General features: G+C 51.4%; 1 protein-coding gene across 1 annotated transcript; it reads right to left on the bottom strand.

Moving 5' to 3' along the window:
• Positions 1–11529: 11529 nt before the first annotated feature.
• On the bottom strand, positions 11530–12492 carry LOC142827371 (olfactory receptor 52B2-like). The gene has a single exon (XM_075922559.1). It carries the CDS (start codon positions 12490–12492, stop codon positions 11530–11532), a length of 963 nt encoding a protein of 320 aa, XP_075778674.1.
• Between the last annotated feature and the right edge of the window lie 3666 nt (positions 12493–16158).

Raw genomic sequence — 16158 nt, 5'->3', positions numbered from 1 at the left:
TGGCAATCCCAGCGGGGGCTCGGAGCCAGCAGGGAGCCCCCGGGACCTGGCCTCTGAGACTGACTCAGGTGGGAAACAGCAGTCGAGAATTAACCCTTTCTCCTCCCTGGCTGTGCCTGAGCCTCTCTCCTGTTGTACATTGTTCAGAAAGGTTGTGGTGTTGCTGAGGCCCCCAGCAAAGGCTGCCCTGTTCTTTGACACCAGCTGCCAGCTCACACCTGACACACTCACCACCCCACACTTATGGAAAATGTGCCTGTAACATGTGCGTGTGGCATGTAAGTTGTGGGCAGACAGCTTGTACCTGGCCAAGCCTCATGCGCAAGCCACAGTTACGCCAGAAGATCCCAACTGTGACCCTGTGATTTATGGACGGGGAGTAGCAGTTAGTCACCAGGGCACAGTGTGGAGGTGACGGCCCTTCCAGGAGGTGTTGTCAACCCACCATGGCTGGCAGGGGAAGTAACTCCCGCCTCTGTGGTCCAGCCCGGCTCCTTCACAACATGGATGGTGGAAACCCCTTAGACAACTGAAACCAATTGACCACACTTGGAAGTAGATGCAGAAAGTTGAAAACAAAGGGGATTGTCCTGCCAACAGACAGAGGCAAAAGTTTGCTTCAGTAAAACACAATTTCTTGCAATTTCCTGTACTATCCCAGCCCCCTCCCGCAGGGCAGAGGACCCGTAAGAAATGTCCGTGTGAGGTTGAGTGCTGGAGGGGTCTAGGCCAGAGGGTTGGGGTGTGTGGAGGTACAGACATCATGGCAGGGTGCTGAGGGTGCATGGGGGTGCAGGAGTTGGAGAATAGGAAGGGCTTGGGACAGGGGGTTCAGATGTGGGGGGGGCAGGGTTCTGGGCAGGGGCTGGGGATATTGCAGTGTAGGATTCAGAGTTGCGATGTCGGAGGGTGTTAGGGCAGGGGGTTTGGGAAGTGGGGGGTGCAGGGGTCAGGGTTGCGATGTTTGAGGGGTTCAGGGCAGAGGGCCAGGTGAGGGGGCAGGTGGTAGGGGCTTGGGATGTGGGGGAGAAGAGCGTGTGGGGGGGTTAATTTACGCAGCCTACACTGGGCCACTGCAGCCAATTCCACCTCCCTTCCTGCCCCCACCGTGCCCATGGGGTTGCCGCAAATCCCTGCCACTGTAAGTGGGGAGCAGACCAGGGCCAGGGCCGGAGCCAGGCTGTCGCAACCATACCCACCCCACCCCCTCCCCTGCCCCAGCAGGAGGAATGCTGGGGTCAGGCCACCAGGGCAGGAATGGGGCCATGGCCAGATGGGGGCCAGACCACAGGGCCTGCCCCATGCTCGGGGCCAGGGCTGGGCTGCCACAGCTGCAGCCACAGCCCGGCTGGACAGGGGCCGATTCCTAGCATAAGCGGCACTGGGCACCCCATCCAATGGGAGCTGCCGCCAGCCCCTCCCAGTAGCCCAGCTGGGAGCATGCGCGTGTCCCCTACAGCCTCTTTAAATCAACACCCGCTTTGGAAAATCCCAGAAACCTAGACCTGGAGGGGACCGCGAGACATCATCAGGCCCGGACCCCCACCCTCACGGCAGGACCACCTAGATCATCCCCGACACGTATCTGTCCAACCTGCTCTTAAACATCCCCAGGGATGGGGATTCCACGACCTCCCTGAGCAACTTATCCCCGAGATTAACCACCCTGGCAGGTAGGAAGTTTTCCCTAATGTCCAACCTAAACCTCCCTTGCTGCAGTTTAAGCCCGTTGCTGCTTGTCCTGTCCTTAGAGGTCAAGGAGAACAATTTGTCTTCCTCCTCCTTGTCACACCCTTTTGTATACTTGAAAACCACTAGTGTGTCCCCTCTCGGTCTTCTCTTTTCCAAACTAAACAAGCCCAATTCTCTCCGTCTTCCCTCACAGACCACGTGTTCTAGACCTTTCACCATTTCACTGGTAACATCCTCAAGGTATCCCGGGGGGTCTGATTGCTTGTGTCAGTGAGGGGGACGTGTTTGTCTTCTCATCACAGAGTTGATTGGCCACCCTTGCGATGGGCGCCAGGTCAGATAGCTGTTGTCTGGGTGCCTCTACCCCAGCACGAGATGCTTGATTAACAGGAAGAGTTGGGAGTCTTGGCATAGGCAAGGAACTCTGGCACAACTGGAACAAGAGCGTCTCTGTGTGGTGATTGGCATGATGGGAACATTGTTGCGACGTTGTGGGGGTACCTTGCTGGTTGCTATTCTGGGTGGTGGGCTGTGTGTGACCCTCACTGGCTGCTGTCTGAAGCACGGCCCAGCAGGGCAGGGGATGAGTCATTATGCAAAGGGGGCCCCGAACATGTCTGACCAGTTACCTCCCAGGAAGTGGAACAAAAAAAGGAAGGCGAGTGGAGCCTTGGCTGGTGGGCAGGTCTGGAGGAGAGTGGGTTAGTGTCTGTCTGGTTTTATGGAGGATGCAGCCTAGGCAAGGGGCTGGGATTTAGGGGCCCAGTCTCCCCCATCTCTAGGGGGGCTGAGGCATCCTAGGCCAGCTCTGTGACCAGATTCCATCTGTGCTGTGTCCTGGAGAAGCAATAAACTCCCTCTATTCTACTGGCTGGTGAAGCCTGTTCGTGCCACTACGGGGATGCAGGAGATGGGAAAACCCAATGCACCGTCATAAGTGTCATGTGTGGGTATAAAGAGCTCAGTACAGACAGGCGGGGGAGAACTGGTGCAGGAGTTACACTGTAGGCAGGAGATTGGTGTAATTCCACAGAGCACCAATAGGAAACCAGGAACAAGCCTGCTGATGAAACCACGCACCTACTGGGTGTGGTACTGTCCTAGGGAGTAGCAAATTGCATCCACACTTGTGGTTTTTTGCCCAAATCTGCAATGCAAAAAGAGTGATGCCTCGCAGAAGGAGGTCTACCTGCACCGCAAAGAGCCCTCTGTTCTGCCATGTTACTGTCGATTTACTTGCGCAAATGCGCACTTGAAGTGTGGATGCTCCGCCGGTTTTTGCACAAAATCTTGGCAGTGTAGACATAGCCTGGGTGCTGCTCAGCGCTCCCGCCCATTCCAGCAGGGCTCAAAAAAGAATGAGATAGATTCACGGGGTTCAGTCCACCAACGGCTGTTCGCCAGGATGGGCAGGGAGGGCGTCCCCAGCCACTGAGAGTCAGAAGCTGGGAATGGATGACGGGAGGGATTACGGGATGGTTCCCTGTTTCTGTTCCCTCCCTCGGGGGCTCCCGGCACTGGCCACAGTGGGCAGACAGGACACTGGGCTGGACGGGCCTTTGCTCTGACCCCGTCTGGCCGCTCCGACGGTCTCTGCTCCTTGCAGACCCTGCCCTGGGCTGCTTCCACATTTCCTCTGGGGGCGGTTGTAGCTTCTGTCGCTGCGGGAAGGAGGGAGCAGCGTGGATCCCTCTGCCTGATCCCCCGGGTCCCCCTCTCGCTGGCCCCTCCAGCACTGCCCCCTGCCCTTGGGAACATGCCCCTCACTCCTTCCCTCAGCCATTTGCCTCCGTCTGTTCCCACAGCCTAGACCAGTGGTTTTCGGGCTGTCAGGCCCTGGGTCTCCTGGCTGTTGGGGAAAGTGGGGGAGCAGTGGAGGGAGCGGTTCAGGCAGCTCCTTACCTGTCCTTGTGTGGGGGGCGAGCGCACAGAGCTCCACGCACTGCCCCTGCCCTGGGCACTGGCTCCGCACTCCCACTGGCTGGGAACCCGCCGCTGGCGGCTGCTGGGGGCAGCCAGGCCTGCGGGACCAGGAGAGGCAGGAAGCTGCCTTCGCCCCCCCCCCCCACTCCGCACTGCGTTGCTGACTCAGGGTCAGCCCCTCCTGCCCCAGCCCTGACCCCCCCAAATTTGGAGCCCCCCCACACCACAAAGCTCCCCCCCAACCCCACCCTGGAGCCCACACTCCAGTCGCATGATGCTGGGTGGTGGCTCCGACCATCTTCAACTGGGTCGCAGGGGAAGAAGTTGGAAACCCGCTGCCTCGGGAGTGGGGCAAAGTGCAGGCAGGGTGCTCAGGCGGGGGCTCAGGCGGGGGGCACACAGGCGGGGGGCGCACAGGCGGTCTCACAGAGCCTTGCCAGGACATTGACTTAGCATCCTCCTCCACCTCGGTGCTTTGTGGTGGCCTCCAGCCTGGTGTCGGGGATGGGTGGCAGGAGAGCTCCCCCCACGTGCACTTCCAGCCAGTGGGTGGGGTGCTGTTGGCTTCTCTCTCTGCCCTTGACCTCTCCGCCGTACCTCCCTGTGTCCGGGAGAACTGGCCAGGGCTGAGCAGGACCGAGCCCGACAGGACGTCTCCAGCGGCTTTCTCTGCAGGGCAGGGCGCAATCAGCTAGTCCTGTCCGTTCTCTGGCTCCATGAGCCCACCTCGGGGATCCCAGACGGGCCCCAGAGGTTGGCTCTGGAGTTAGACTCAGACTCATAGACTTTAAGGTCAGGAGGGACCATTATGATCATCTAGTCTGACCCCCTGCACAGTGCAGGCCACAGAATCTCACCCACCCCTCCTAGAATAATCCACTCACCTATATCTCAGATATTGAAGCCTTCAAATACTTTGAAGACCCCAAGATGCAGAGAGTCCTCCAGCTGTGATCTGTACCCCAGGCTACAGAGGAAGGTGAAAAACCTCTGACCAGGGCTGCCCTGGGTCTCCTCAGGCGTTCTGGGTCTTCCCCCGGAGGAGGGAGGCCAGGACCCGATTTGCCTTCATGCTCAGGGCCTTGTCTTCCGCTGCCCGGCCCTGCCGATAGACCCAGGACAGGCCGTTCTGCTCTTCTGGGGCATTTCTGCTCCCTGGCTGCGGCGGCTCTCTTGGTCCGGTTTAACCATCTGTAACATCAAAAACTGCTGCAGGTGGGGGATAAAAAGGAACAAAAAATTCCTGCTGCATCGTTTGATGTTAGCAGGAGGTTAACTAGACCCTAATTCCCCATGAGAAATCAGCTCTTTGTTCTCAGTGGCAAAATGTTCCTTGACCGAGGCAAAAACCTAACGAGTGCTCACAGGCGATTCCATTCTCCCTCCTTCTATCTCCCAGCATCGGAGGAGGCAGAGACCATGTGCCAATGAGTTCCTCACCCGCTACACGTGGCCACAACATCCCCTGACTTCCCCCCCACCCAGTTACCCCATCAAAGCCACCTCTGAAAGGAAGAGAGTGAGATAAACCCGGGGACGTTGGGTTGATCCATGAGAAATGTTCCCTCAGGAGAGGCCCATGGGATGGAAGCCAGAGCTACAAAATAGGGGGCTGAGAATGGCATAGCAGTGAGCCTGAGAAGCGTTTGGGAATTTGAGGAGGAGACACACTCGCCTAAGGTGACCTGAGATCAGCAGCAGGACAGACTAGAGCCCCTCTTCCCCAACTTCCCACTGCCATTCACACTCCAGCTCGGACACACTGTGTCACAGGGGAGATGCCCACATGGTGCTCTCTCATGGTGACCTTACCTTTGTTCTTTCTTGGTTTCTTTTTTCCTTGCAAGTTCGAACACCTTGTGACAGACCGGGCCGTGTCTGGGCACAGATGAGGGCGTCCGCTCAGGGCAAATTGCTCAACTTCGGGGCTCCTTACAGCCCCCAGACTGGTGACCTCTCCAACCAGGCCACAAACCAGTCCCACAGAGCGCTTCTGCTGCCTGCCTGAAGCCTCACAAGCAAAACCCCTCCGACACCCCAGCAATATCTGTGCCCCAGATGGCCCCTGGCCTCATACACAGGTGGGGGGGTCCTAGCACCCAATCCCACCTACCCTGAACAAATTCTGTCCAGTCCCAAGAAACCAGCCACAGATCCCTGGTTAATTTACCCTCTGGACCTTACCCACAAATCACGCTGAGCCAATCCTTTAGCATCTAACGTCTATAGGTTTATTATTACAATAAAGAAAAGCATGAGAGTAAGGTTGTTAAAGGATAGTACGTTACATGCACCGAATCTCCCAGTTCTCGATGCAGGCTCTAGCAGAGATGTTACAGCTGCTGGCTTAAGAGTCCTTGTTGCGCATCCTAGGATCAGGATGGGTCCACAGTTCTTCCTGGCTCTTCGATCCCTGCACTGCTGCCTCTGGGATGAAGTGCTGAGCTGAAGACCAAGATGGAGTCCACCACGTGGCCTATTTATCCCTCCTTCCTGGTCTCTTCTTGGCTACAGCAGATCACCTGGCCCATGGCCTATCCCTGTGTTCCCTGCTGGTAGCCCTTAGGTATGAGTCATTCTTTAGGTGTGTCCTTGGCCCATTGATTGCCATTGTCCCACAGGGCTTCGCTGATTAGCATGTCCATAGGCCGGGCTCTGCCCAATGCTCAACCATATGCAGGGAAATATTCAGTATCCATACAAGTACATGCTTATAATTGCACACACAGACATTATACACTCACATGACTAGTGTACATAGGATTAGCAGACAGTAAGCTTCCATTCAACACCCCACATGGCCCCCCTTTTATACCATTTTTGGGGCTAACACCCCCATGGGTGCTGCAGTGATCTGGCTGCTCCCTTCAAAGTCCAGTAACTTGGCACCCCCAACGCAAAATTGATGCAGGAAGTGATGCCAGTAACATCACTGAGGGCATCACAGGCCTCCCCATGCTTTGTCTCTGTCATCACATGTTCTAACCCAATGGCAGAAACAACAGTACAGAGCTGAATGTCGGTATGAGAACCTAGTTTGCCTAAAATAGGCTTCATTATTGCAATGTCTGCCCTATTGACAACTATGTCCTCGCACTGTCTCACCAACCCAAGATAGAACTTGGTAAAAACCACAGCTACTTGGATCTGCTTCTGCGGCATGATCCATAAGTGTGTCAGGTGATTTTGCCCCGAGCTGAAGAAAATAGCGAATTTATCCAGGCCAGCTCTGGCAACTCTATAACCAACAATTAACACTGTGTGAATGCAGGTATTCCCATCCCAAATCGTGTAGGCATTTTTGCTCTTAGCCACAAAAACAAAATGGTGGCGTGCCTCAGTTTCCCTTTTCACACAGCACCTTCTGGCTGGAACCCTTTTTGACCCGTAAGAAGTTCCAAGACCAGTTACAAGTGTTAACCATGCAATAGCAAGATCACAATGTCCCTTTACATACCGTCTGTCGTTTGGCACATCTCAGGATAGATTACATGCTATTTCCATAAGATCATGCACATTGTATACCTTTACATTTCTCTGCAACAATAATCCATTGGTTACAAGAATTAACATCAGTAACAAGAACAATCCTATATCAGCAAAAGCGGCGAGGAGTCCTTTGGCACCTTATAGACTAACTGAAGTGTAGGAGCATAAGCTTTCGTGGGCAAAGATCCACTTCGTCTGACTTCAGTTAGTCTATAAGGTGCCACAGGATTCCTCTCCGCTTTTGCAGATCCAGACTAACACGGCTACCCCTCTGATACTTGAATCCTATCTCAGGTGTATATTGACATTCTCCATCAGGCCCCTTCTCTGGCCCCACACCATTGCAGTTTTGGCCCTTCAGGTTTAAACTTCAAATCTTCTTGGCCAAAGCAAGTCCTGCCCCTCCCCCTTGTCCTCTGGGCTCCAGGCCTGAAACCTCTGGCCTGACCAAGACAAAGGGCTGGCTGGGTGTGACTCCCTGGCTCACAATGGCCCTGGAATTCTCCCCCTTCCCCTACTCAGTGGGGTAACAGCAGTAAGCTGTAGACTCCCAAGTCTCTCCTCTGTCCACCTCCAACCTCTGTTTCCACATGGAACCAGATATCAACCTCCCTGATTGAGTATGAGTGTCCACCATGTCCAGAGACGGGAGCTTAACTGTCATCTGCATCCTTTGGAGAGTGACCACACAGCTGTTCTGCTCTGCATACTTAGCTACCCAGCCCTTCTCCTGAATCTGAGACACTAACTTCCCATGCTCCTCATTCACGTGGGAACAATCCTGTCCCACACACACTGACTTCTCAGCAAGCTGGTCACCCACAGTCACTGGGTTAACCGCCTGCTCCAAGTCTCTGGCGGTTCCTGCCTCATCTGGAACAACCCTCATTCCCTCTGAGACCTCTCCACCACCATCCACACTGGGTTTCCCTAAACCCTAGTCAGTGGAGTCACTGTTAACAGACAAATTCTGTCTGCCAGGCACCAAAACAAGTGCCTCACACAACAAGCCACTGCCCTTTACAGTCAGAGCCTTCCCTTGAATGCCTTTTCCAAGCAAGGACCTGTCACCTCCCTCAGTCACAGTGAACTGCTTGCTACAAGCACTGCCAGGACTCTCCTCCCTATGGGCTTCCTTAAGCAGCAGTTCACCCTTCCCTGGCTCTGCAGAGCCCCAACCAACTCCTCCTGCAATTCCCTTACTCCCTGAGTCATCTCTGGCTCCTCCAGTGGATTCACAGACAATCCCCTCTCAGGTACACAGACAGGCACACAGACAGGCACACAGACAGGCCCTCATTCTCTCCTTGTGCCCAGGCTAAGGGGTCTCCCTGGTCCCACAGAGTCACTCCCCCCTCTTCCAGCAACACAGCAGCAGGCACAATATCAGGGTCACCACTGTCTGATCTCTGGGGTTCTGGCAAAACATTGACTGGATCTACCTGAGTCACCTCATCCTTCTCCCCAGCAGACACAAACCTTGGGCCACCCTCTTCCTGCGCCGTAGCCATATCCAGACCCAACTCTGGGACAACAGCACTGGTCTCAGCCTTCACAGGCTGTGGGGCACCTTCCTCAGACAAAGGAAGAAACTCTTCCCCACACACAGACAGACAACCAGAGACAGTTTCTCCCTTGTCCGGACACCCCTGGCTAATTTCAGGCATACAGCTAGCCACTGAGACAGCTTCCTTTACTGCCCCACTGCTACTTCCACCAGCCAAATTGCCAGCTTGCACACACTGTGCTTCTTCACACAACTCACTTTCAGCTTGTGCAGGTTGAATTTCACAAACCTCACCAGCCACCAACTCCTCAACTAAAGCTCCGCTCTGGCCAGCCACTCCAGGCTGCCCCAGAGAAACATTTCCCTGATTTCTGGGCCCTTCCTGCCCTGGTTCTGATTCCAGCCTCACCTCTGAGGTATCAGACGGGCCCTCACCCACAGGCTCACTGTCCCCCTGCACAGACACACAGCCATCTGCCACAGGCACACATTTCGTGACACTTTCCCCTTGGTTACAGTAAAACTGACCAGCCCCAGAAAACTCTCTGATTTCTGAGCTTTTTCTGCCCTCGTGTTGATTTCAGCCTCGCCTTTGAGGCACTAAACAGGCCCTTAGAAGCCTCACTCGCAGATTCATGGCTACCAGCCACAGGCAAACATTTAGGGTACGTCTAGACTACAGGCTTCTGTCGACAGAAGTTTTGTCGACAGATACTGTCGACAAAACTTCTGTCGACAAAGAGCGTCTAGACTACATTGAGTTCTGTCGACAAAACAAGCTGCTTTGTCAACATGATAGTGTAGATGCAAAGGACAGTTTATATGCAATAACACCTTCTGTCGACAGAAACTCTGTCGACAGAAGGCGTTATGCCTCGTAAAACGAGGTTTACCAGCGTCAACAAAACTGCTGAGTTCTGTCGACGTTATGTCGACAGAACTCAGTGGTAGTGTGGGCGCAGGTATAGTTTTGTCAACAAAAAGTCCACCTTTGTCGACAAAACCCTGTAGTCTAGACACACCCTTAGAGACACTTTTCTTTCAGTTACAATAAGATTGACTAGCCCCAGAAAGCTTCCCAGAGTTACCTGTACCCCCCTCACAAATGCTTCGGGGCTAGGTTACAACATTACCCCACATGCCCACACAGTCATACACGGAACTTTCAGGAGGACACAGTTCCTTCTGTGCTTCAATTCTTTTGGGTTGAAGTTCAAATCTGGCAGCTTTTTCCCGGCCTTGATTGATTTGTCTGTCCCACTCTGCCATTCTCTCTGCATGTTCTCGGTCTCGCCTCTGTATTCTCTGTTGTGATAGCAGACGAAACTCCTCCACTTCTCTCTTACATCTAAGTTGCATTCTCCTCACTGGATCTTGCACTATTAATGGTCAGAAATGCTGCAGAAGAAATAACAAAAATGCCAGCTCCAGATTAGAAACTTCCTCATTAAAGGCAATGCCTCCTTCCAAGCACAAAAGTTCCAGAGCCTCTCTTTCCAGATTTTCATACTGTTGCTGACTCATTGCAGCTGCTCTTTAACCAATCAAACTCTCAGTACTAAAAATCAAATTTAGACAGCATGGGGTCCTGATCCCAAAGCTCAACTGACCAAGATCTGTGGATCCTGCCGACTACGCCACTGTGACGGATCGGGACGTGTCTGGGCACAGCTGAGGGCGTCCGCTCAGGGCGAATTGCTCTACTTCGGGGCTCCTTACAGCCCCCAGACTGGTGATCTCTCCAACCAGGCCACAAACCAGTCCCACAGAGCACTTCAGCTGCCTGCCTGAAGCCTCACGAGCAAAACCCCGTCGACACCCCAGCAATATCCGTGCCCCAGATGGCCCCGGGCCTCATACACAGGTGGGGAGTCCTAGCACCCAATCCCACCTACCCCGAACAAATCCTGTCCGGACCCAAGAAACCAGCCACAGATCCCTGGTCAATTTACCCTTTGGACATTACCCACAAATCACGCTGGGCCAATCCTTTAGCATCTTCTGTCTAAAGGTTTATTATTACAATAAAGAAAAGCATGAGAGTATGGTTGTTAAAGGATAGTACATTACATGCATCGAATCTCCCAGTTCTCGATGCAGGCTCTAGCAGAGATGTTACAGCTGCTGGCTTAACAGTCCTTGTTGTACATCCTAGGATCAGGATGGGTCCACAGTTCTTCCTGGCTCTTCAATCCCTGCACTGCTGCCTCTGGGATGAAGTGCTGAGCTGAAGACCAAGATGGAGTCCACAACATGGCCTCTTTATCCCTCCTTCCTGGTCTCTTCTTGGCTATAGCAGTTCACCTGCTCCACCTTATTCCTGTGTTGCCTGCTGGTAGCCCTTAGGTATGAGTCACCACTCATTCTTTAGGTGTGTCCTTGGCCCATTGAGAGCCATTGTCCCACAGGACCTCGCTGATTAGCATGTCCATAGGCCGGGCTCTGCCCAATGCTCAACCACATGCAGGGAATTATTCAGTATCCATACAAGTACATGCTTATAATTGCACACACAGACATTATACAAACACATGAACAGCGTACACAGGATTAGCAGACAGTGAGCTTCTATTCAACACCCCACATGGTCCCCCTTTTATACCATTTTTGGGGCCAACACCCCCATGGGTGCTGCAGTGATCTGACTGCTCCCTTCAAAGTCCAGTAAAGTGACACACCTTTTTCATAGTCTGGCTGCTTTGTGTGGACATGCGCAGCATTGTTGGAGCCCCATAGTTCTCAGGAGATTAGCGAGACAAGGTGAGGGAGGAAATGTATTTTATTAGAGCAACCTCGAATAGCAACAGAGAACAGGATTGAAGCCAAAACAGTGGAAGTCCATAGCTACAACACCCCTGTTCCTCACATGGAAACCTGACTTCAGCTTCCAACTGGCAAAGCATTTTCTGTTGCCTGCGTTAGCTCAGCAAGAAGTTTCTCCTACAGCTTCGATCGAACAGGTTGATCAAACTTTTCAGGATCTCTTTTGTTGTCACCCCATAAATAATGGGGTTTAACATGGGGGGAATGAGCACGTGGCTGTTGGCCAGGAGGGTGAGAATATAACCAGGGATGACACCCCCATATTGGTTTGCAGAAGAGGCGAAAAAGGAAGGTGGGTAGAACATCAGGATGACACAGACGTGGGAACTGCAGGTGCGCAGGGCTTTGAGCCGGGCACCTTTAGATGGGAGCTGGAAAACGGCCCTGAGGATCAGCAGGTAAGACACAGCAATGAGCACAGCATCCAAGCCAAACGCTGAAACACCCACAGCGACGCCGTACCAGAGGTTGACTGTGAGGTTGTCGCAGGCCAGCCGGGCCACGGTCATGTACTGACAATAGGTTTGTGGCAGGAAGTTGGTTCTGCAAAACCTCAGCCGCATCACGAGAAATATGAAAGGGAAAATGAGACAGAAACTCCTTGTGAGAACCGCCAGCCCGATCTTCCCGATCACAGGCTTGGTGAGCAGGGTGGTGTATCTCAGGGGGTTGCAGATGGCAACGTACCGATCAAACGCCATGGCCAGCAGGATGCCCGACTCAGAGATAAAACTGACATGGACGAAGAACATCTGGGTGAGGCAGGCAGCAAAAGAAATTTCTTCTGCTCTGAACCAGATAACGGCCAGCATCTTGGGCACTATGGTGGTCGACAACAGCAGGTCAGCAGCAGCCAGCATGGAGAGGAAAAGGTACATGGGCTCATGGAGGCTTCGCTCTGTCGCTATGATGAAGAGGAGCAGAGAGTTCCCCAAAAGCACCACAATGTACATCAGACAGAAGGGGATGGCGAGCGAGACCTGAGACTCTTTGGTACCAGGGATGCCGGTCAGGATGAATGTAGCGGGGGGGAAAACGCTGTGATTGTCGGCTGGCATCGTGCACCGTCCCCTGCAGCTTCTCTTCCGTTTCTAGGAGCTAAGAGCAAAATCGAAAATCAGTGAGACCTGGAGAGGCAGGTGGGATCAGAGTGCAACTGGGGACAGAAACAGAGACATCATCAAAGCTTCCTGGTGTGACTGCAGCCTCTTGGGTGGGACCGTGGAGCAGACACACTCTCCTGCTACAGAACGTCTCCATTTCAGGAATGGGAAGATGATTAGGTCATGCAGGAGGCACCCTACTGGGGTTGCTGTCCTCAACACAATCTCTCCTCTTCCTGTTTTCTACTGATGCTATCAGGCTGCGTCTGGACTGGCATGATTTTCCAAAAATGCTTTTAATGGAAAAGTTTTCCATTAAAAGCATTTTTGGAAAAGCACGTCTAGATTGGCAGGATGCTTTTCCGCAAAAGCACTTTTTGCTGAAAAACGTCCGTGGCCAATCTTGACATGGTTTTCCGCAAAAAAAGCTCCAATCGCCATTTTCGCAATTGGAGCTTTTTTGCGAAAACACTACTGTGCTGTCTACACTGGCTGTTTTGTGCAAAAGTCTTTTGGAAAAAGACTAGTATTTCTGCAAGAACACTGACGATCTTACATGAGATCGTCAGTGTTCTTGCGGAAATTCAAGCGGCCAGTGTAGACAGCTGGCAAGTTTTTCCGCAAAATCAGATGTATAAGTATGTAAGAACAGCCAGACTGGGTTAGACCAAAGGTCAATTTGGCCCAGTTCCCTGTCTTCCAACAGTGGCCAATGCCAGATCCCCAGCTGGCCGTTCCTACCCATCCTGGCTAGTAAGTATTGATGGACTTATCATCCATGAATGTCTCTAAGTACTTTTTGAATCCTATTAAAGTCCTGGTCTTCACCACATCCTCCGGCAAGGAGTTCCACAGGTTGACTATGCGCTGTGTGAAGAAAAACTTCCTTTTGTTTGTTTTATACCTGTTATTTGTTAATTTCATTTGGTGACCCCCTAGTTCTTTTATTATGGAAACAAGTAAATAATTGTTCCTTAGGCACTTTTTCCATGTCAGTCATTATTTTAAATTTCATAACCTTATCCCCCCCTTAGTCTCCTCTTTTCTAAGATGAAAAGTCCAAATCTTTTTAATCTCTCTTCATAAGGGACCCGTTCCAAGCCCCTAGTCATTTTTGTTGCCGTTTTCTGAACCTTTTCCAATGCCAACATGTGTTTTTTGAGATGAGGCGAACGCACCTGTTCACAGTATTCAAGATGTGGGTGTCCCATGGTTTTATAGAGAGGCAATAAGATATTCTCTGTCTTATTCTCTATCCATTTTTAATGACTCCTAAGATTTTATTTGCTTTTTTGACTGGCGCTACACATTGAGGCTATTCACATACCTCCAAGTTCTCTCTCTCGAATTGTTGTAGCTAAATGAGTGCCCATTATACTGTATGTATAAGAACACAATGTATAGTTGGGATTATTTTTTTCAATGTGCATCACATTGCATTTCATTTGCCATTTTGTTACCTAATCACTTAGTTTGGAGAGATCTTTTTGAAGCTCTTCTCAGTCTGCTTTGGTCTAAACTATCTTGAGCAGTTCAGTATCATCTGGAAATTTTTCCAATTTGCTGTTTAGCCCTTTATTAATTATTAATTAACTAATTCTCCAGATGATTAATAAATAAGTTGAATAGGAGTCGCAGTACGATCCCTTGCGAGGCACCACTAGTTAACCCTCTCCATTCTGAAAACGGACCATTTATTCCTACCCTTTTTTTCCTGTCTTTTAACCAGTTATCAATCCATCCAAGACCTTCCCTCTTATCCCATAACAACTTGCTTTACTTAAGATCCTTTTGTGAGCAACTTTGTCGAATGCTTTCTGTAAATCTAAGTACACTACATTCATTGGATTCCCTTTGTCCGCATGTTTGTTGACCCCCTCAAAGAACTCAAGTAGATTAATGAGACGTGATTTCCCTTTACAGAAAGCATGTTGACTTTCCCCCAACAAATTATGTTCATCTATGTGTCTGACAGTTTTATTCTTTTCAATAGTTTCAATTAATTTCCCAGTCCTGGCATTAGACTCACTACTCTGTCATTGCCAGGATCACCTCTAGAGCCCTTTTTAAGTATTGGCATCTGTGACGGACCGGGCCATGTCTGGGCACACCTGAGGGCGTCCCCTTAGGGTGAATTGCTCAAATCCAGAGCTCCTTACAGCCCCCAGACTGGTGACCTCTCCAAACAGGCCACAAACCAGTCCCACAGAGCGCTTCAGCAGCCTGCCTGTAGCCTCATGAGCAAAACCCCTCCCACACCCCAGCAATATCCGTGCCCCAGATAACCCCGGGCCTATACACAGGTGGGGGGGTCCTAGCACCCAATCTTACCTACCCCAAACAAGTTCTGTCCGGTTCCAAGAAACCAGCCACAGACCCCTGGTCAATTTACCCTCTGGACCTTACCCACAAATCACACTGGGCCAATCCTTTAGAATCTATATCTAAAGGTTTATTATCACAAGAAAGAAAAGCAGAAGAGTAAGGTTATTAAAGTACAGTATGTTACATGCACCGAATCTCCCAGTCCTTGATGCAGGCTCAAGCAGAGATGTTACAGCTGCTGGTTTAAAAGTCCTTGTTGCACATCCTAAGATCAGGATGGGTTCACAGGTCTTCCGGGCTCTTCGATCCCTGCAATGCTGCCTCTGGGATGAAGTGCTGAGCTGAGAACAAAATGGAGTCCCCCACATGGCCTCTTTATACCTTCTTCCTGGCCTCTCCTTGGCTGAAGCCGGTCACCTGGCCCTCAGCCTCTCTCTCCTGGCAACTCTTAGGTCTCCGCCCTTATGCTTTAGGTGTGTCCTTGGCCCATTAAGAGCCATTGTCCCACAGGACCTCGCTAATTAACATGTCCACAGGCCGGGCTCTGCCCAATGCTTAACCACATTCAGAGAAATATTCAGTTTCCACACCGATTGCAGATTCCTACCTACTCACACAGACATTATATACTCACATAAATAGCATACACAGGATCAGCAGACAGTAAGCTTCTATTCAATACCTCACATGGACCTCTTTTATATCATTTTTGGGGCCAGCACCCCCACCTATGGGTGCAGCCATGATCTGGCTGCTTCCCTCAAATTCCAGTAACGTGACAGCATCACATTAGCTATCTTCCAGTCATTAGGTATGGAAGCTGATTTAAAGGACAAGTTACAAACCATAGTTAATAGTTCCACAATTTGAAATTCGAGTTCTTTCCGAACTTTCAAAACTCTTGAGTGAATGCCATCTGGTCCCAGTAACTTGTTACAGTTACTTTTACGAATTTGAGCCCAAACCTCATGCAATGACAGCTCGATCTGGGACAATTCCTCAGATTTAACAATGAGGAGTCCTGTGGCACCATATAGACTAACAGGTTTATTGGAGCATAAGCTTTTGTGGGCAAAAAAACTTCCTCAAATGCATCAGAAATGGCAGAGAGATCAATAGTGACACATTTTTAAAGTGCTTGTGCACAAACGGTTGATCTATGGTGCCTGTTTTAACCACCTTCCTCTCCTCCGCGTGGCACAGAATGGGCCCCTGTCTTTTCCGGGGATGGAGGGGAGGCCGACTGGTGAATAGTTTTGCGGTTTCTTCTTTCCTTTTTTAAACATGGACACAATA

This window comes from Pelodiscus sinensis, chromosome 1 (assembly GCF_049634645.1).
Source record: "Pelodiscus sinensis isolate JC-2024 chromosome 1, ASM4963464v1, whole genome shotgun sequence".
NCBI lineage: Eukaryota > Metazoa > Chordata > Testudines > Trionychidae > Pelodiscus > Pelodiscus sinensis.
The sequence above is the reverse complement of the archived record's forward strand: the minus strand, read 5'-3'. Positions and strand labels throughout refer to the sequence as shown.

What these genes read in the sequence shown, in the direction of transcription:
- LOC142827371 (XM_075922559.1), bottom strand. Translation starts at nt 12,492, where the DNA reads ATGCCAGCCGACAATCACAGCGTTTTCCCCCCCGCTACATTCATCCTG.